The following is a 21,156-nucleotide window of genomic DNA, read 5'->3' as shown; positions in this document are numbered from 1 at the left end:
GTTGGCTGTTTGCCAGAATGGGTGTATGCTGGACGAGGATTAGATAGGGAGCATGAAGGGTGTTGGAAATCCCAAAATAGCTGTGCTGTGAAGTTTGCACCAGTTGGTCTGTGCAGATAAGCCAGCCACTTAGTTTAATTTTCTCTATGATTCCTCAAGTCTTCCTGAGCTTTCCCTCTGTTCCCTTGGCCTGGCTGTCAATATGGATAACAGTTGTACTTTTTCTGTGTTTAATGTTTTATCTCGTGAGGAGCCGGAGACCCCTGAGCTTCCCACCAGGGCCTATTAACCTCGGCTTCCTGGGGAATTTCCTGCAGCTTTCTCCTTCAGCACCTCATCGCTCCTTGATGCAGGTAAGATCCCAGACGCTGCATGGACATTCTCTGCTGTAACCTGGCATCAGGTGCTTAGATCACAATGTCTACAGGTTAAATCTTCAGTTCCTTTGAAGGAAACTGAGCCATGTTGGTGCCTCAGTAACTCTGGGTTAAAGATAGAGAAATCACAATAATACTTACTACAATATATGCACCCTAACTACAATTACCACAGTCTGGATCCTATTACTAGTTTACTACTGTACCCCTGACACCACTCTCTCTTGCCTTCCTTCATCCCTCCCCCCCCCTCCCCCTGCAAACTGCTCAGGCATGTGTTTCTGGCTGTGGCCTGTAGCTCAGAATGGTCGCCTCTCTCCCTTCCTTGCCCGCTTTCTCTGTCTTCCTCTCCCCCTGTCCTCCCCACTCCCTTCATCCGTCCATCAGGCTGTAACCCAGGGCTGGGTACACCCTCCATCCTTGTTTATTTAAAATGTGCTAACCCTTATCTTAAAGATAGAGTTCTCTCAAAGGGTTGGCATCTGTGAAATTCACTAGCCCAGAGTGTGGTGAATGTCAGCACATTGAGTAAATTCAAGGAGGAGATAGGCAGAGTTTTAATTAGTAATGGTTTGTAGGATTATGGGGAATGGGCAGGAAAGTGCAGTTGAAGCTGAGATGAGATCAGTCGAGAGTGTGGTGCTGGAAAAGCACAGCAGGTCAGGCAGCATCCGAGGAGCAGGAGAATCGACGTTTCAAGCATAAACCCTTCATCAGGAATGAGCATCTGCAATCCTCACTTTCTTATCCCTGAGGTGAGATCAGTTATGATTGTATCAAACAGAAGAGTAGGCCTGAGGAACTGAATTGTCTATTTCAGCTCCTAGTTTTTATGTTATGTTTTTATGTTCTTATGAGCTGCTTTCAGTGCATTAATATCCTTTTGTAAGCATGGTGAGCAGTGCTGTATCCAGGACTCCAGATTCGGTGTCACCAATGCCCCATACATAAAAAAAAATTAGCTTTGACAGAGTGGACAATTTGAATGGTCTCACAGGATTAAAAGTAGAATAAATCTCAAGGGCTGGATGAGATACATTCCAAGCTGTTGCATGAGGCAAGGGAGAAAATAGCAGAGGATCTAGAAGTAATTTTCAATTCCTCTCTGGCCACAGGAGGGGTTCTGGAGGACTGGAGAACAGCTAATGTGACATCATCACTCAGGAAGGCAGCAAGGGACAAATCAGGAAATGACAGGCCAGTCAGTCTAACCTTGGTGGTGGAAAATCTATTGGAACTAATTCTGAAGCATTGCATTAATCTGCATTTGGAAAGGCAGGGATTAATCAATAACAGGCAGCATGGTTTTATTAAGGGGATGTCATATCGGAATAACTTGATTGATTTTTCAGGTGTGTAGATAAGGACAATGTAATCCGTGTCATCTACTTGGATTTCAGCAACACTTTTGATAAGATCCAGCATCAGAAACTGAAACCAAAGGAAATTTGACTAATTGAATACAGAATTAGTTGAGTAACAGGAAGCAAGGTGTGACAGTGGAGAGGTATTTTTGTAACTGGAAACTGACGTCAAATGGAGTTCTGCAGCAATCAATGTAGGAGAGTGGATCAATAGGTTTGTAGATGATACAAAAGTTATGGAGCGATAAATAACAAGGAGGAGCCTTAGATTACCGGAGGATATAGTTGGGCTTATCAGTGGCAAATGGAATTCAATCGGGATAAGTGTGAGGTGATGCTCTCAGGCTGGACAAACAAGGCAAGGCAGTACATGACGAATGGTCAGACCCTGGGAAGCCTTCACGATCACAGAGACCTCGATGTTCATATCCACTGGTCCCTTAAGACATTAGGACAGAAAGATAAAGTGGTTAAGAAGGTATATAGAATACTCACCTTTATTAGCTGAGGCACTGAATGTAAGAACAGGAAGTTTATACTGGAATGTACAAAACATTGGCTTGGCCTCAGCTAGAGTACTGTGTGCAGTTCTGAAATCCACATTATAGGAGGAACGTGATAGGATTGGAAAGGGTGCAGAGGCGATTTACTGGGATGTTGCTTGGGTTGCAAAGTTGTAGATTAGATTAGATTAGATTAGATTACTTACAGTGTGGAAACAGGCCCTTCGGCCCAACAAGTCCACACCGACCCATTCCCCTACATTTACCCCTTCACCTAACACTATGGGCAATTTTAGCATGGTCAATTCACCTAACCTGCACATTTTTGGACTGTGGGAGGAAACCGGAGCATCCAGAGGAAACCCACGCAGACACGGGGAGAATGTGCAAACTCCACACAGTCAGTCGCCTGAAATATGGAAAGACATTGGATAGATTAGGGATGTGTTCCTTGGGGGAGAAAGTGAGGTCTGCAGACGCTGGAGATCAAAGCTGAAACTTTATTGCTGGAACAGCACAGCAGGTCAGGCAGCATCTAGGGAACAGAAGATTCGACGTTTCGGGCTCATGCCCTTCTTCAGGAATGAGCAGAGAGTGTTCAGCAGGAGAAGATAAAAGGTAGGGAGGAGGGACTTGGAGGAGGGGCGTTGGAAATGTGATAGGTGGAAAGAGGTCAAGGTGAAGGTGATAGGTCGGAGTAGGGTGGAGGCGGAGAGGTCAAGAAGAAGACTGCAGGTCAGGAAGGCGGTGCCGGGCTGGAGGGATTCGGCTGAGACAAGGTGGGGGGAGGGGGGATGAAGAAACTGGTGAAGTCCAAGTTCATCCCCTGTGGTTGGAGGGTTCCCAGTCGGAAGATAAGACGCTCCTCCTCCGACCGTCGGGTTGTTGTGGTTTGGCGGTGGATGAGTCCAATGACCTGCATATCCTCGGTGGAGTGGGAGGGGGAGTTGAAATGCTGTGCTACAGGGTGGTTGGGTTGGTTCGTCCGGGTGGCCCAGAGGTGCTCTCTGAATCGCTCCGCAAGTAGGCGGCCTGTCTCACCAATATAGAGGAGGCCACACCGGCTGCAGCGGATGCAGTAGATAATGTGGGTGGAGGTGCAGGTGAATCTGTGGCGTCATCCCATTCTCCCAATTCCTTCGTCTCCGCCGCATCAGCTCCCAGGAGGACCAGTTCAAAATACGCACAACACAGACGGCCTCCTTCTTCAAGGACTGCAATTTCCCCCCCGACGTGATCGACGATGCCCTCCACCGCATCTCCTCCACTTCCCGCTCCTCCGCCCTTGAGCCCCGCCCCTCCAACCGCCACCAGGACAGAACCCCACTGGTCCTCACCTACCACCCCACCAATCTCCATGTACAGCGCATCATCCGCCGTCACTTCCGCCACCTCCAAACAGACCCCAGCACCAAGGATATATTTCCCTCCCCTCCTCTATCAGCTTTCCGTAGAGACCACTCCCTCCGCGACTCCCTTGTCAGATCCATACCCCCCACCGACCCAACCACCACTCCCGGCACCTTCCCTTGCAACCGCAGGAGGTGCAACACTTGCGCCCACACCTCCCCCCTCACTTCTCTCCAAGGCCCCAAAGGAAACTTCCATATCCGCCACAGATTCACCTGCACCTCCACCCACATTATCTACTGCATCCGCTGCAGCCGGTGTGGCCTCCTCTATATTGGTGAGACAGGCCGCCTACTTGCGGAGCGATTCAGAGAGCACCTCTGGGCCACCCGGACGAACCAACCCAATCACCCTGTAGCACAGCATTTCAACTCCCCCTCCCACTCCACCGAGGATATGCAGGTCATTGGACTCATCCACCGCCAAACCACAACAACGCGACGTTCGGAGGAGGAGCGTCTTATCTTCCGACTGGGAACCCTCCAACCACAGGGGATGAACTTGGACTTCACCAGTTTCTTCATCCCCCCTCCCCCCACCTTGTCTCAGCCGAATCCCTCCAGCCCGGCACTGCCTTCCTGACCTGCAGTCTTCTTCTTGACCTCTCCGCCTCCACCCTACTCCGACCTATCACCTTCACCTTGACCTCTTTCCACCTATCACATTTCCAACGCCCCTCTTCCAAGTCCCTCCTCCCTACCTTTTATCTTCTCCTGCTGAACACTCTCTGCTCATTCCTGAAGAAGGGCATGTGCCCGAAACGTCGAATCTTCTGTTCCCTAGATGCTGCCTGACCTGCTGTGCTGTTCCAGCAATAAAGTTTCAGATGTGTTCCTTGGGGCAGAGGAGACTAAGAGGGGGATATAATTGAGATAGAACATAGAACACAGAACAATACAGCACAGAACAGGCCCTTCGGCCCTCGATGTTGTGCCGACCTGTGAACTAATCCCCCTACACTATCCCATCACCATCCATGTGCTTATCTAAGGATTGTTTAAATTTCCCTAATGCGGCTGCATTAACTACATTAGCAGGTAGGGCATTCCACCCCCTTCCCACTCTCAGCGTAAAGAACCTGCCTCTGACATCTGTCTTAAATCTATCGTATTGTGAAACTTGAAAGGGTTCAGAAAAGATTTCCAAGGATGTTGCCAGGGTTGGAGGATCTGAGCTACAGGGAGAGGCAGGACCTTATAGAGGTTTATAAAATTATGAAGGGCATGGATAGGATAAATAAAGTTGTTGGTAAAGTGTTGGAAATGGTTATAAGTTATAGGATTTATAACCATCTAGAAAAGAATAATCTGATCAGGGACAGTCAGCACGGTTTTGTGAAGGGTAGGTCGTGCCTGACGAATCTTATTGAGTTTTTTGACAAAGTGACCAAACAGGTAGATGAGAGTAAACCGGTTGATGTGGTGTATATGGATTTCAGCAAGGTGTTCGATTAGGTTCCTCACAGTAGGCTATTATACAAAATGCGGATGAATGGGATTGTGGGAGACATAGCAGTTTGGATCAGTTTTTGGCTTGCTGAAAGAAAACAGAGGGTTGTTGTTGATGGAACATGTTCATCTTGGTGTCCAGTTACTAGCGGCGTACCGCCAGGGTCGGTGTTGGGTCCACTGCTGTTCGTCATTTTTATAAATGACCTGGATGAGGGCTTAAAAGGGTGGGTTAGTAAATTTGCAGATGACACTAAGGTCGGTGCAGTTGTGGATAGTGACGAAGGATGTAGTAGGTTGCAGAGAGCCATAGATAGGATACAGAGCTGGGCTGAGAGGTGGCAAATGGAGTTTAATGTGGCCAAGTGTGAGGTGATTCACTTTGGTCGGAGTAACCGGAATGCAAAGTACTGGGCTAATGGTAAGATTCTTGGTAGTGTAGATGAGCAGAGAGATCTCGGTGTCCAGGTACACAGATCCCTGAAAGTTGCCACCCAGGTTGACAGGGTTGTTAAGAAGGCATACAGTGTTTTGGCCTTTATTAATAGAGGGATTGAGTTCCAGAACCAGGAGGTTATGCTGCAGCTGTATAAAGCTCTGGCGCGGCCACACTTGGAGTATTGTGTACAGTTCTGGTCACCGCATTATAAGAAGGATGTGGAAGCTTTGGAAAGGATGCAGAGAGATTTACTAGGATGTTGCCTGGTATGGAAGGAATGTCTTACGAGGAAAGGCTGAGGGACTTGAGGCTGTTCTTGTTAGAGAGAAGAAGGTTGAGAGGTGACGTAATAGAGACATATAAGATAATCAGAGGGTTAGATAGGGTGGACAGGGAGAGCCTTTTTCCAAGTAAAGTGACGGCAAACATGAGGGGACACAACTTTAAAGTGAGGGGAGATAGGTATAAGACAGATGTCAGAGGTAGTTTCTTTACTCAGAGAGTAGTAAGGGTATGGAATGCTTTGCCTGCAATGGTAGTAGATTCGCCAAGTTTAAGTACATTTAAGTCGTCATTGGACAAGCATATGGACATAAATGGAATAGTGTAGGCTTCAGATTAGTATGACAGGGCAGCGCAACATCGAGGGCCGAAGGGCCTGTACTGTGCTGTAATGTTCTATGTTCTATGTTCTAAATAGACAAAGCCTTTTCCCTGGGGTCTGGGAGTCCAGAACTAGGTGGCATAGATTTAGAGTGAGAGGGTAAAGATATAAAAGAGACCTGACGGGCAACTGTTTCACACAGAGGGTGGTATCTGTATGGAATGAGCTGCCAGAGGAAGTGGTCGACGCTGGTACAATTACAACATTTAAAAGGCATCTGGATGGGTATATGAATAGGAAGGGTTTAGAGGGATATGGGCTGTGTGCTGACAGGTGGGACTAGATTGGTTTGAGATATTTGGTCGGCATGGACGAGTTGGACTGAAGGGTCTGTTTCTGTGCTGTACATCTCTATGACTCTGTGACACCCCTCAATTTGCAGCTATGTCCCCTTGCACAAGCAGATGTCATCATCCTCGGAAAAAGACTCTCACTATCCACCCCATCTAATCCTCTGATTACCTTGTATGTCTCTATTAAATCCCCCCTTAGCCTTCTTCTCTCCAATGAGAACAGACTCAAGTCTCTCAGCCTTTCCTCATAAGACCTTCCCTCCAGACCAGGCAACATCCTGGTAAATCTCCTCTGCACCTTTTCCAATGCTTCCACATCTTTCCTGTAATGGGGCGACCAGCACTGTCCACAATATTCCAAGTGCGGCCGCCCTAGCGTTTTGTACAGCTGCAGCATGACCTCATGGCTCCAGAACTCAATCACTCTACCAATAAAACCTAACACACCGTATGCCTTCTTAACAGCACTATCCACCTGGGTGGCAACTTTTAGGGATCTAAATATATGAACACTAAGATCCCTCTCGCACATCCTCATTCCCAAGAATCTTTCCATTGACCCAGTATTCTGCCAACCTGTTATTCTTCACAAAGTGCATCATCTCACATTTAGCTGCATTGAACTTCATTTGCCAGCTCTCAGCCCAAGGTGGTTAAAATGAAATCGGAAGAAACAGTTTCCCTCGTTGGAGGGATCAAGGACCAGCAGTCATGGGTTTAACATAAGGGGCAGGAGGTTTGGAGAGGATGTGAGAAAAGATATTTGCCACTTTCTGGTTGAAATCTGAATTTCACTGTCTGTCGGGGGGGTAGATGCAGAAACTCTGTAGTTTTTGGATTGTGCTTGTGACATACAAGGCAATGGGGCATCTGCTGGAAAATGGGTTTGAAAAGGTAGGTGGTTATTTTTGACACTTAGTTTCTAATATTTTCCCTATCCCTATGAGACATTAGCTGGCCTGTAGTTCCCCACTTCCTGTCTCCCCTCCTTTTTGAATAAAGGAGTTATATTCGTTATTTTACTTTCTAAAGGAACCTTCCTGAAACTAATGAGTTTTAAAAAATTAAAACCAACCAATCAGCGTTCCCACTAGCTACTTCTTTTAAAAGCCCGGGTGAAATCCATCAGGACCCAGGGACCTTAAACTTGTAGTTCCAATAATTTAGTTATTACTACATCCCTGGCAATTGTAACTTTCTTGAATTGTCCCCTTCCTTTTAATTCCTGATTTACAGGTAATTTTGGGTCGCTACTTTAGTATCTCTAATGAAGACAAAATATCTGTTCAATTCATTTCTCATCTCTTTATTTTCTGTTACTAGTTGCCTTGACTCATTTTCTTTTGAACCAACATTTAGTTTGTTATTCACAGATGCATGCAGTGCTGAAAAGGCTGTTTGTTTCTAAATGCCTGAAGAAACCTTTCCTATCTGTTTTTATATTTTTGGCTAACTTTCTCTTGCTCCTTAATTTTTCCTCCTTATTAAACTTCCAGTAATTCTTTGCTTTTTAAAAAATATTTTGTCCAATCTTCTAACCAGCCACTTTATAGTCTGATTAGATTAGATTCCCTACGGAATGAAAACAGGCCCTTCGGCCCAACAAGTCCACACCGACTCTCAGAAGAGTAATCCACCCAGACCCATTTCCCTCTGACTAATGCACCGAACACTATGGGTAACTTATCGTAACCAATTCACCTGGCCTGTACATCTTTGGACTGTGGGAGGAAACTGGAGTACCCGGAGGAAACCCACGCAGACATGGGAGAATGTACAAACTCTACACAGACAGTCACCCGAGGCTGGAATTGAACCGGGGACCCTGGTGCTGTGAGGCAGCAGTGCTAACCACTGAGCCACCATGTTACCCCAAATTATAAGCCTTTTCTTTGAGTTTGAAGTTAACCATGGATGGCTTACAAGTTTTCTTATGTTTTGGAATGTATCTTGTGGTGATTGTAATCAGGTCAGCCCAGCTAGACCTCATAGAATATGAGTTCCCTGACTCAGGCTGTTAATCTGGTCCAATCAGGGAGCCCTGGTTGACAGATAAAAAGGGAAGTATCAGAGATACTGGCACTCAGAGCTGATTCTGAATGAGGCAGTATGAAAGTCAAAGTGAGTTGGTGATAGGATATCAGCCTCTGTGGAGTTTTTTCATATACCAGCCTCTGTGGAGTTTTTTCATATCTAATCTGCACTTTCTGGAATATCCTCTTCAATGTTTACCACTGTGCCTTTATTGACCTATCCCTTAACTTAAATTACCAGTTCACTTTCGTTAGCTGTGCTTTCATGCCCTCATAATTCCCCTTGTGCAAATTCAAATTTGTAGTTCTGGATCCACTCTTCTCTCTCTGAAACTGTCTGTAAAATTCAATGATTTTATGTTTGCTACTAACCAGGGGCACTTTCACAATTAGGTCATTAGTCAAAAACAAGTCCGATACAGCCTGTTCTCTACTTCGTACCATAACATGCAGGTCTAAGAAACTGTCCCAAAAAACATTCAACAAATTCTTCCACAAGACTATTTCTCCCCATCTAATTTTTCCCTTATAAATGTCGTTAAAATCCCCTTTGATAATTGCTTTACCCCATTAATCAGTGCCTACTATTTCTTCCTTGGTAGCATGTTTTACCATGTGGTTACTGTAGTGAATACTTAGCATGTCCAGCTCAAGCCAGCACAGACAACAATTCACAAAGTCTATTGTTAGAAATGTTTTGTGCTGCTGTATTCACAACTATTAATTTCAGATTCACACACATCTCTAAATACATTATTAACAAACTCCCTCACCCCCATTATCAATCAGGAATTTTGCCAGTAATCCAACTCCACTCCCTACCCATTTTTCCATTACTTTATCCACGATTATTTTCTTTTCTGTACTGGATGTTATTGTTTAGATTAGAGTGGTGCTGGAAAAGCACAGCAGGTCAGGCAGCACCCAAGGAGCAGGAAAATCAACGTTTCGGGCAAAACCCCTTCATCAGGAATACAGGCAGAGTGCCTGCAGAGTGTAGAGATAAATGAGAGGGGGGTGGGGTTGGGTTAAAGTAGCATAGAGTACAATCAGTGAATGGGGATGGGAATGGAAGTGATAGGTCAGAGAGGAGGGTGGGGGAAGGTCAGCATCAGCTCAGCATCGCTCTCATGACCTGTCCTACCTGCTTATCTCCCTTCTCAGCTATCCACTCCACCCTCCTCTCTGACCTATAACCTCCATCCCCACCCCCATTCACCTATTGTACTCTATGCTACTTTCTCCCCAGCCCCACCCCCCTCTCATTTATCCCTCCACTCTGCAGGCTCCCAGCCTCTATTTCTGATGAAGGGCTTTTGCCCGAAACGTCGATTTTCCTGCACCTCGGATGCTGCCTGAACTGCTGTACTTTTCCAGCACCACTCTAATCTAGACTCTGGTTTCCAGCATCTGCAGTCATTGTTTTTACCTGGGTGTTATTGTTGACTAACATCAGAAGAGCAGATAATGCTGCTCCAATCCAAAGCTGTGCAGATCAGGTGAATTGGCCATGCTCAATTGCCTACGATGTTAGGTGCATTAGTAAATATAGTATAGGGGAATGGGTGTGGGTGGGTTACTCTTCGGAGGGGCAGTGTGGACTTGTTGGCTGAAGGGCCTGTTTCCACACTGTAGAGAATCTAATCTAATATCATAAAAGATGTGATTACAGAACTCTGGGAAAACATTTAAAGGATTAGACAAAGTCAGCATGTTTTTAGGACAAGGAAATCATACTTAATAAATTTACAGGTGCTTTTGAGGATGTAATAAGAAGAGTGGATAGGGGTATGCAAGGAATCTGGTTACTGTGATTTCAAGAAAGCTTTAGGTAAGGTCCTTCAGTCTGACAAAAGACCAAACAGGCTAGGCCTCTAAATTCTATCCTCTGAATTTAGAAGAGTTAGAGGTGACTTAAACACAGTTTCAGCCTCCTTCCCAGCATTCACCTGGTAAACATCCAAGTTATTGAAAACAAAATGGAAGAACTCAGATCTAGACTTACCTTCCAGAGGGAACTGAGAGACTGTTGCGTGTCGTGTTTCACAGAAACTTGGCTCATTCCTGCTATACCTGGCTGTGCCTTGCCAGCTGAGGGGTTCTCCACACATCGCACGGATCGGATAATAAATCTTTAAGTCTTTTGTTTAAGATACAAACTGGTGTATGAAATCAATTACCCACAAAGTCTGGGATTGGATATTTAAAAAGCCGAGGAGTTCTCCATCCATCGTATGGACTACATAGTTTTCTTGAGTAAGGCAAACGGCAGTGGGGTGTACCTCCTAATTAACACTCGGGTCCCTGGCGCTGTGAGGCAGCGGTGCTAACCACTGAGCCACTATGCCGCCCTTTTCTTGGGTAAGGCAAACGGCAGTGGGGTGTACCTCCTAATTAACACTTCCTAATGTTCAGACAAGGCGACACTAGCAAGCTACTTCTCCCCAGACCTAGAATATCATACAATAAAATGCCATCCTTATTATCAGCTGTGCAAGTTCAATTCTGTTATCCTGACATCAGTCTACATATCATCCCAAGCAGAAGTGAAGAATGCTCTGGTTGAAGTTTATACCATTACAAATGCTGTAGAGATGAAATTTCCTAAAGCCTTTTTCATTGAGGCTGGCAACTTCAACCAGACAACCTCAAGAAGATGCTACCAAAATATCACTAAAATGTCTGCTGTCCCACCAGAGGGCCACACATAGAGTTAGAGAGATGTACAGCATGGAAACAGACCCTTCGGTCCAACCCGTCTATGCCGACCAGATATCCCAACCCAATCTAGTCCCACCTGCTAGCACCCAGCCCATAACCCGCCAAACCCTTCCTATTCGTATACCCACCCAGATGCCTCTTAAGTGTTACAATTGTACCATCCTCCACCACATCCTCAGGAAGTTTATTCCATACACATACCACCTTCTGTGTGAAACATTTGCTTCTTAGGTTTATTTTATATCTTTCCCCTCTCACCCTAAACCTATGCCCTCTAGTTCTGGACTCTCCGACCCCAGGGAAAAGACTTTGTCTATTTATCCTATCCATGCCCCTCATGATTTTGTAAACCTCTATAAGGTCACCCCTTAACCTCCGACGCTCCAAGGAAAACAGCCCGAGCCTGTTCAGCCTCTCCCTATAACTCAAATACTCCAACCCTGGCAACATCCTTGTAAATCCTTTCTGAATCCTTTCAAGTTTCACAACGTCTTTCCAATAGGAAGGAGACCAGAATTGGGGGCAATATTTCTTTGACCATTGCACACAACCATCAAAAATGCCTACCACTCCATACCCAATCCGCCTGTTGAAATTCAGATCACAATGCTGTGTTCCTCCTCCAAGCTTATAAGCAAGAGTTGAAATGGGAAGATCCTTCATAGAAAATAGTATAGTGCTTGTCTGAAGCAGCGGAAGAACTCTGGGACTGCTTGGAATCGGTGGACTGGACCATATTTAGAGCAGCATAGAGCTCGACCGGTAAGCCTTCGCTTCCGGGAGTTTTATTCTTTTCGAAGGACTCGAGGGCCTTGGTCAGCTCATCCAGAGATAGCGGCTGGTCCAGCCTCTCCCGTGTTCTGTCGTCTAGGACCTCCGTGATAGAGGACAGGAATGACTGGGAGGCTGCGCTGGCGGTTGGCTTCACGTCATACAGACTGGTATAGAAGGATTTGCTGATCCTCATGATGTCAGCCTGAGATGACGTTACCGAGCCATCTTCTTCCTTCAGGCTGCTGAGCACGGAGCTCTCTTTGTGCACCTTCTGGAAGAAGAAACGTGAGCACGTCTCGTCCTGCTCCACCGAGCGGACCCTGGACCAGAAGATTATCTTGGAGGCCTCCTAGGCAAAGAGCGAGGCTTGCTGGCCCTTCACCTCCTTGAGGTCCTCCGTGACATCGGCCCCCATTGTCTGCAGCAGGAGCAGGTTCAGCATACTTTCCTGGAGCTGGGACAGTTTTCCCCGTCTCTCTCTCACCTCCTGAACACCTTTGAGGATGAAGAACCTCTTGATGTTCCCTTTTACTGTTTCCCACCAGTCCGCTGGGGACTCAAAGAGGGGCTTCACCGTTCTCCAACGGTTATCGTTGCCCCCCGACCAAACTGACGGCCCATGGGCCCACAAGCTCGACCATCTCCTGTAGTTGCTGAGGTGCGGTATCCCACACTCCTGCGGAAACAGGACATCAGCTTTAATATTGGCGAGGAAGGCCAACGTAGAAACACATCGTGTAGAAGATTAACGCTACGCACGTTAATACTGGTAATTATAACCCCTATTTTACAGTGTATAAAGTTACTAGTGTCCATTTGCCGATGGTCCTGTCTCTGGGACGGCTATCTGCATCCCTGTGGTGTAGGCGAACTGTTGGACTCTCGTGGGGCTGAGGTGCTGTCTGCTCCACGTTGTGGTCATTTCCCGGCTCTGGTGTCTTCTGGTCAGTCCAGTTCTGTGTCTGACAGCAGGGCTGTCCGAGGGTCGCTGCTGTGTTATAGAACATAGAACATAGAACATAGAAGAATACAGCGCAGTACAGGCCCTTCGGCCCTCGATGTTGCGCCGATCCAAGCCCACCTAACCTACACTAGCCCACTATTCTCCATATGCCTATCCAATGCCCGCTTAAATGCCCATAATGAGGGAGAGTCCACCACTGCTACTGGCAGGGCATTCCATGAACTCACGACTCGCTGAGTAAAGAGCTGTGAGGTGGTGGGGCCCTCCTGGTTCTCAGCAGGTGGGGGGGTGGTCTTTTCCGGTAACCTCAGAGGGTTTGTCATTTCCTGTCTGGGGGGGTACTGCCCTCCTTTCTCCTGGGGCACTCTGCCTCTTGTTTTGGTGACGACCCTCCTTGTGCCCGTCTTCACCGTCTGAAGAGCTGCCCATGTCCTCCTCGAGCAGCTGCTGTTTCCCCCTTTCTGGGAGATTTTGGGAACCTGGTGGGTTTTCCTTTTCCTGTTTTTCACAGGTATCTACTCCTCTGCCTCCTTCGTTGCCTCCGTCTGTCCAGCTGGAGCTTGGGTCAGCTGCTGTACCTCTCTCCGCTGGCTGCTGTCTGCTCTGCCTCAGCCTGTCCTTCCTTCTGGATGCCCCCAGACTCCATTTTCCTGCTGTCTGGCTGGACCTTGCTGATCTCTGGGGGTCCACGGCTCACATTGCCATCTCCGGCCATTGGAGCATAAGTGGGCACCCCTCCACCCCCGTCTTGGGCAAGCCTTGTGCATGTGACCCCCGCCCCCTCCACACAGGTTACAGTTCTTAACCTCCCTCCAATCCTTGGTCAGGTGACCCTCCTGCTTCCTGTTCCTGCAGATGGTCACCTCACAGCCCACTGCCATGTGTCCTGACCTCCCGCAGGTGCGGCACACTTTAAGCTGCCCTGCATGTGTGAGGTAGCCCCTGCTCCCTCCGATTGCGAAGCTGGAGGGTGGGTGGAGGATGTTCCCACTGGGGGGTCCACCCTCAGGGTTACCTTGACCTGCCGCTTGCTGGTCCAGATCCTGAAAGGGTCGACCGCATCAGTGCTTTCTCCCTCAACCTGTATGTATCTTCTCAGGAAGGTCAGGCTGTCAGCTGCTGGGACGTGGGGATTGTACATGTGGATTGCAACAACCCAACTCCTCTACGCAGGAAGCGCACACAACGGGACCACTGACAAGGCGGAGAACAAAGGCACCCCTTCCTTCTCCTTGAACATCTTCAGGAGTCCCACAGCTTCACACGCCTGAAGGTCACACCAAAGTAGCCCACGCTGGGGAAATCTTTCAGATATTTTTATTTTATTTCAAAAACATACATTTTCCATGAATATTTTGACAATCGATATAATTAGCCAGGCCACACATCAGCATAAATCCTGCAGGTAACACACACCAACTGCTTGGAATCCACAGCTCTCAAACTAAATGTGCTTGGGTTGACTGGTGTATGCTCCTCCATCTTCTTCACAGCCAGCCTGACTGTGTTGCGAATCCCCTGGCCTGGGCTGTGGGTAGCTGCTGAGGCCATAGTTCTCAGTTGGCTTGTCCATGAACTGGTGCCAGGCCAAAGCCAGCATGAAAATCCAGCAAGAGCAGCTCAGCACAACCAAATGATCCTCTAACATCCAATCACAATCCAGCAATGATCTCAACTAGCTCTGATGACTCACAACCCGATACCCATTCTGATAAGAACAGACACTTGATCATAGCCAAAAGGCCAAAAACCCTCTCCTTGTTTTTTTTAATTTCAAAAATAAACTTTATTCATTAAATATTTTGATGTTCTGTACAGTTGGTCATGCCATACATACGTAAACATTCCATTTCTTTACATACAGAGTTCAGAATTTATCACTTGTATATACAGGTCTGTACGTTTATCAATCATATATCCATATATTTAGCTGAGACGCCAGCAGAGCCCAAATGACTGCGTGGGCCCCCTGTTCTTCTTAGGCAGGCAGACTTTACACAGTGGTCTTTCCCCACCGCGCCTTGGCGGCAGCTGCCCCAAGCTTCAGCGCGTCCCTCAACACGTAGTCCTGGACCTTGGAATGTGCCAGTCTGCAACACTCAGTCGGGGTCAACTCCTTCAGCTGGAAGATCAACAGCTTTCGGACCGCCCAGAGAGCGTCCTTCACCGAGTTGATGATCCTCCAGGCACAGTTGGTGTGTGTCCCAGGGAACAGACCGTAGAGCGAGGAGGCTGGAAGAACACAGCAAGGCAGGCAGCATCAGGAGGGACAGGCAGGAGGCTGGGGGAACACAGCAAGGCAGGCAGCATCAGGAGGGACAGGCAGGAGGCTGGGGGAACACAGCAAGGCAGGCAGCATCAGGAGGGACAGGCAGGAGGCTGGAAGAACACAGCAAGGCAGGCAGCATCAGGAGGGACAGGCAGGAGGATGGGGGAACACAGCAAGGCAGGCAGCATCAGGAGGGACAGGCAGGAGGCTGGGGGAACACAGCAAGGCAGGCAGCATCAGGAGGGACAGGCAGGAGGCTGGGAGAACACAGCAAGGCAGACAGCATCAGGAGGGACAGGCAGGAGGCTGGGGGAACACAGCAAGGCAGGCAGCATCAGGAGGGACAGGCAGGAGGCTGGGGGAACACAGCAAGGCAGGCAGCATCAGGAGGGACAGGCAGGAGGACGGGGGAACACAGCAAGGCAGGCAGCATCAGGAGGGACAGTCAGGAGGCTGGGGGAACACAGCAAAGCAGGCAGCATCAGGAGGGACAGGCAGGAGGCTGGGGGAACACAGCAAGGCAGGCAGCATCAGGAGGGACAGGCAGGAGGCTGGGGGAACACAGCAAGGCAGGCAGCATCAGGAGGGACAGGCAGGAGGCTGGGGGAACACAGCAAGGCAGGCAGCATCAGGAGGGACAGGCAGGAGGCTGGGGGAACACAGCAAGGCAGGCAGCATCAGGAGGGACAGGCAGGAGGCTGGGGGAACACAGCAAGGCAGGCAGCATCAGGAGGTGAAGTTGATGTTTCGGGTGTAAACCTTCTGGATGGATAGCTGGCACTGAAATGCAATAGTAGAAAGTTGATGAGGCAGTGAGTTAGATGTTCCCTTTTATTTCAGTCTTTCATGTGAAATCACATCCCAAAATTACAAGAAAAAGCTAAAAGTATCAAGGAAAATCAAACATGTGATTTTTTAAATACAATTCCTTTGTACTATCTGTACCAATATTTATTGTCCATTCTAAATTGTGCCCAAGAAAATAATGGTGAACCACATTCTTCAAAGGATTTTAAGGTTCAAGTACAAAATTATTTGAAGTTTGCATCACATGTAGATAGTGTGGTTAAGAAAGCTTTTAGCACACTTGTGGGGGAGAGAGAGAAAGAGAGAGAGAGAGCACAGACATTTCTCAAACCTATGAGTACAGGAGTGGGGATGTTATGTTGAGGTTGTACAGGACATTGGTGAGGCCACTTCTGGAATATTGCATTGAGTTCTGGTCACCCTGCTATCAGAAAGATATTCTTAAACTGGAGAAGGTTCAGATTACCAGGATAGAACATGGAACATAGGCATCATGCTGTAAGGTTGAGTGAAATAACGGTTGATGGGAAGGGTGAGAGCAGTAACAAATTAAAAATACTATACATGAATGCACGAATTATTAGACATAAGATGGATGAGCTTGAGGCTCTTTTGGAAATTGGCAGATACGATATTGTGGGGATAACTGAGACGTGGCTTCAAGTGGACAGGGCCTGGGAAATGAATATTCAAGGCTATACGTGCTATCGTAAGGACAGACTGACGGGCAGAGGGGGTGGGGTGGCCTTGTTGGAAAGGGATGATATTCAGTCCCTTGCGCGGGGGGGACCTAGAGTCAGGAGATGTAGAGTCAGTGTGGATAGAGCTTCGAAATACTAAGGGTAAAAAGACCCTCTTGGGAGTCATCTACAGGCCCCCAAACAGTAGTCTGGATGTTGGATGTAAGTTAAATCAGGAGCTGAAATTGGCCTGTCGCAAAGATGTTACTACAGTTGTTATGGGGGATTTTAACATGCAGGTAGACTGGGAGAATCAGGATGGTATTGGGCCTCAAGAAAGAGACTTTGTGGAGTGCCTCAGAGATGGATTCTTAGAGCAGCTGGTGCTGGAGCCGACCAGGGAGAAGGCAATTCTGGATCTGATATTGTGTAACGAACCAGAATTGGTCAGAGACCCAAGTGAAGGAGCCATTGGGAAGTAGTGACCATAATACAATAAGCTTCAATCTGCAATTTGAGAGGGAGAGGGTACAGTCGGAAGTGACAGTACTTCTGTTGAATAAAGGGAACTATGGAGCTATGAGGGAGGAGCTGGCCAAAGTTCAATGGTGCATTACCTTAGCAGGGATGATAGTGGAGGAACAATGGCGGATATTTCTGTGTATAATGCAGAATTTGCAGGATCAGTTCATTCCTAAAAGGAAGAAAGATCCCAGGAGGAGGCATGGGCAGCCGTGGCTGACGAGGGAAGTAAAGAAACATATAAAGTTAAAGGAGAAAAAGTATAACATAGCTAAGATAAGTGGGAAAACTGAGGACTGGGAAGCTTTTAAAGAGCAACAGAGGATTACTAATAAGGAAATACGCAGAGGAAAAATGAGGTACGAAGGTAAACTGGCCAATAATACAAAGGAGGATAGTAAAAGCTTTTTTAGGTATGTGAAAGGCAAAAAAATGGTTAGGACAAAAATTGGGCCCTTGAAGACAGAAACAGGGGAATATATTACTAGGAACAAAGAAATGGCAGAGGAATTAAATGGGTACTTCAGATCTGTGTTCACTTGGGAAGACACAAGCAATCTCCCTGAGGTAACAGTGGCTGAAGGACCTGAACTTAAGGGAATTTATATTTGCCAGGATTTGGTGTTGGAGAGACTGTTAGGTCTGAAGGTTGATAAGTCTCCGGGGCCTGATGGTCTGCATCCCAGGGCACTGAAGGAGGTGGCTCGAGAAATCGTGGATGCGTTGGTGATTATTTTCCAGAGTTTTATAGATTCGGGGTCGGTTCCTGAGGATTGGAGGGTGGCTAATGTTATACCACTTTTTAAGAAAGGTGGGCGAGAGAAAGCAGGTAATTATAGACCAGTTAGTCTGACCTCAGTGGTGGGAAAGATGCTGGAGTCTATTATAAAGGATGAAATTAATGCACATCTGGATAGTAGTGACAGGATAGGTCAGAGTCAGCATGGATTTATGAAGGGGAAATCATGCTTGACTAATCTTCTTGAATTTTTTGAGGCTGTAACTATGAAGTTGGACGAGGGAAATCCAGTAGATGTAGTGTACCTGGACTTTCAGAAAGCTTTTGATAAAGTCCCACACAGGAGGTTAGTGAGTAAAATTAGGGTGCATTGTATTGGGGGCAAAGTACTAGACTGGATTGAAAATTGGTTGGCTATTAGGAAACAAAGGGTAGTGATAAACGACTCCATTTCGGAATGGCAGGCAGTGACCAGTGGGGTACCGCAGGGATCCATGCTGGGAGCACAGCTTTTTACAATATATGTTAATGATATAGAAGATGGTATCAGCAATAACATTAGCAAATTTGCTGATGATACAAAGCTAGGTGGCAGGGTGAAATGTGATGAGGATGTTAGGAGATTACAGGGTGACCTGGACAAGTTAGGTGAGTGGGCAGATGCATGGCAGATGCAGTTTAATGTGGATAAATGTATGGTTATCCACTTTGGTAGCAAGAACAGGAAGGCAGACTACTACCTCAATGGAATCAATTTATGTAAAGGGGCAGTACAGAAAGATCTGGGTGTTCTTGTACACCAGTCAATGAAGGCAAGCATGCAGGTACAGCAGGTAGTGAAGAAGGCTAATAGCATGCTGGCCTTCATAACAAGAGGAATTGAGTATAGAAGCAAAGAGGTGCTTCTGCAACTGTACAGGGCCCTGGTGAGACCACACCTGGAGTATTGTGTGCAGTTCTGGTCTCCAAATTTGAGAAAAGACATTCTGGCTATTGAGGGAGTGCAGCGTAGGTTCACGAGGTCAATTCCTGGAATGGCAGGATTACCTTACACTGAAAGACTGAAGCGACTGGGCTTGTATACCCTTGAGTTTCGAAGATTGAGAGGGGATCTGATTGAGACGTATAAGATTATTATAGGATTGGACACTCTGGCAGTAGGAAACATATTTCCACTGATGGGTGAGTGCCGAACCAGAGGACACAGCTTAAAAATACGGGGTAGGCCATTTAGGACAGAGCTCAGGAGAAACTTCTTCACCCAGAGAGTGGTGGCTGTGTGGAATGCTCTGCCCCAGAGGGCAGTGGAGGCCCAGTCTCTGGATTCATTTAAGAAAGAGTTGGATAGAGCTCTCAAGGATAGTGGAATCAAGGGTTATGGTGATAAGGCAGGAACAGGATACTGATTAGGAATGATCAGCCATGATTATATTGAATGGTGGTGCAGGCTCGAAGGGCTGAATGGCCTACTCCTGCACCTATTGTCTATTGTCTATTGTCTATTGACATTACAGCCCAGTACAGGCCCTTCGGCCCTCAATGTTGCGCCGACTGTGAAACCAATCTGAACCCCATCTAACCTACACTGTTCCATTATCCTCCATCTGCCCAATGACCATTTAAATGCCCTCAAAGTTGGCGAGTCTACTACTGTTGCAGGAAAATCAAACATGTGCTTTTTAGAAAACAAATTCCTTTGCACTATCTGCACCAATATTTATTGTCCATTCCAAATTGTGCCCAAGAAAATTATCCACACTCTTACTACTCTCTGAGTAAAGAAACTACCTCTGACATCTGCCCTATATCTATCACCCCTCAATTTAAAGCTATGTCCCCTCGTGCTTGCCATCACCATCCGAGGAAAAAGGCTCTCCCTGTCCACCCTATTTAACCCTCTGATTATCTTATACGTCTCTATTAAGTCACCTCTCAACCTTCTTCTCTCTAATGAAATCAGCCTCAAGTCCCTCAGCGTTTCCTCGTAAGACCTTCCCTCCGTACCAGGCGACATCCTAGTAAATCTCCTCTGAACTCTTTCCAAAGCTTCCACATCCTTCCTATGATGCGGTGACCAGAACTGGACGCAATACTCCAAGTGCGGCCGCACCAGAGTTTTGTACAGCTGCAGCATGACCTCATGGCTCCGAAACTCAATCCCTCTGCAAATAAAAGCTAACAGACCGTATGACTTCTTTACAACCCGATTAACCTGGGTGGCAACTTTCAGGGATCGATGCACATGGACATCGAAATCTCTCAGCTCATCCACACTACCCAGTGCTCTGCATTCCTGTTACTCCTTCCAAAGTGAACCACCTCACACTTTTCCACATTAAACTCCATTTGCCACCTCTCAACCCAGCTCTGCAGCTTATCTATGTCCCTCTGTAACCTGTATCATCCTTCATCACTGTCCATAACTCTACCGACCTTAGTGTCAACTGCAAATTTACTAACCATCCTTCTACACACTCATCCAGGTCATTTATAAAAATGACAAACAGCAGTGAACCCAAAACAGATCCTTGCGGTACCTCACTAGTAACTGAACTCCAGGGTAAACATTTCCCATCAACCACCACCCTCTGTCTTCTTTCAGCGAGCCAATTTCTGATCCAAACCACTAAATCACCCTCAATTCCATGCCTCCATATTTTGTGCAAAAGCCATATTTTGTGTAGGGAACCTTAGGGAACCTTATCAAACACCTTACTGAAATCCATATACACCACATCAACCACTTTACCCTCATCCACCTGTTTGGTCACCTTCTCAAAGAACTCAATAAGGTTTGTGAGGCACAACCTACCCTTCACAAAACTGTGTTGTCTATATTGCTGGGAATGGAGAGTTGAGTTATGGGGAGACGCTGAATAGGCTGGGCATAGAAGGTTGAGAGTGGCCTTATAGAGACTAATAAAAGCATGAGGGGTATAGATAAGGTGAATGGCAGGTGTATTTTATCTAAGGTGGGGAATTTCAAGACTAAGGGCATATTTTTACAGTGAAAGGAGAAAGATTTAAGCAAGACCCGGAAGCTGATGTAGCGTAAGCTTACCTGGGTAAGTTTGTTTTCCTTTAAAAGCGCGCAGGAGAGGAACCCGAGGCACTACAGAGGTAGTGCCTCCCACCCACCCTCCTCCTCT

General features: G+C 47.0%; 1 protein-coding gene across 2 annotated transcripts in view; it reads left to right on the top strand.

Moving 5' to 3' along the window:
• The first annotated feature begins 120 nt into the window (after nt 1-120).
• LOC148148477 (cytochrome P450 2J1-like) overlaps nt 121-21,156 on the top strand; it is a 392,174-nt gene continuing 371,138 nt past the window's right edge. For both annotated transcript variants that reach the window (XM_087992371.1, XM_087992372.1), the window contains exon 1: nt 121-353. In XM_087992371.1, coding sequence (XP_087848497.1) covers nt 147-353 — 207 coding nt within the window. In that variant the 5' untranslated portion in view covers nt 121-146. The remainder of the gene's footprint in view (nt 354-21,156) is intronic.

Source organism: Chiloscyllium plagiosum, unplaced genomic scaffold (assembly GCF_037043375.1).
Source record: "Chiloscyllium plagiosum isolate Xiang-an unplaced genomic scaffold, Cpla_swu_hap1 HiC_scaffold_12, whole genome shotgun sequence".
NCBI classification, from domain to species: Eukaryota; Metazoa; Chordata; class Chondrichthyes; order Orectolobiformes; family Hemiscylliidae; genus Chiloscyllium; species Chiloscyllium plagiosum.
Note: the sequence above shows the minus strand (reverse complement) of the source record. Positions and strands in the feature narration are given on the sequence as shown.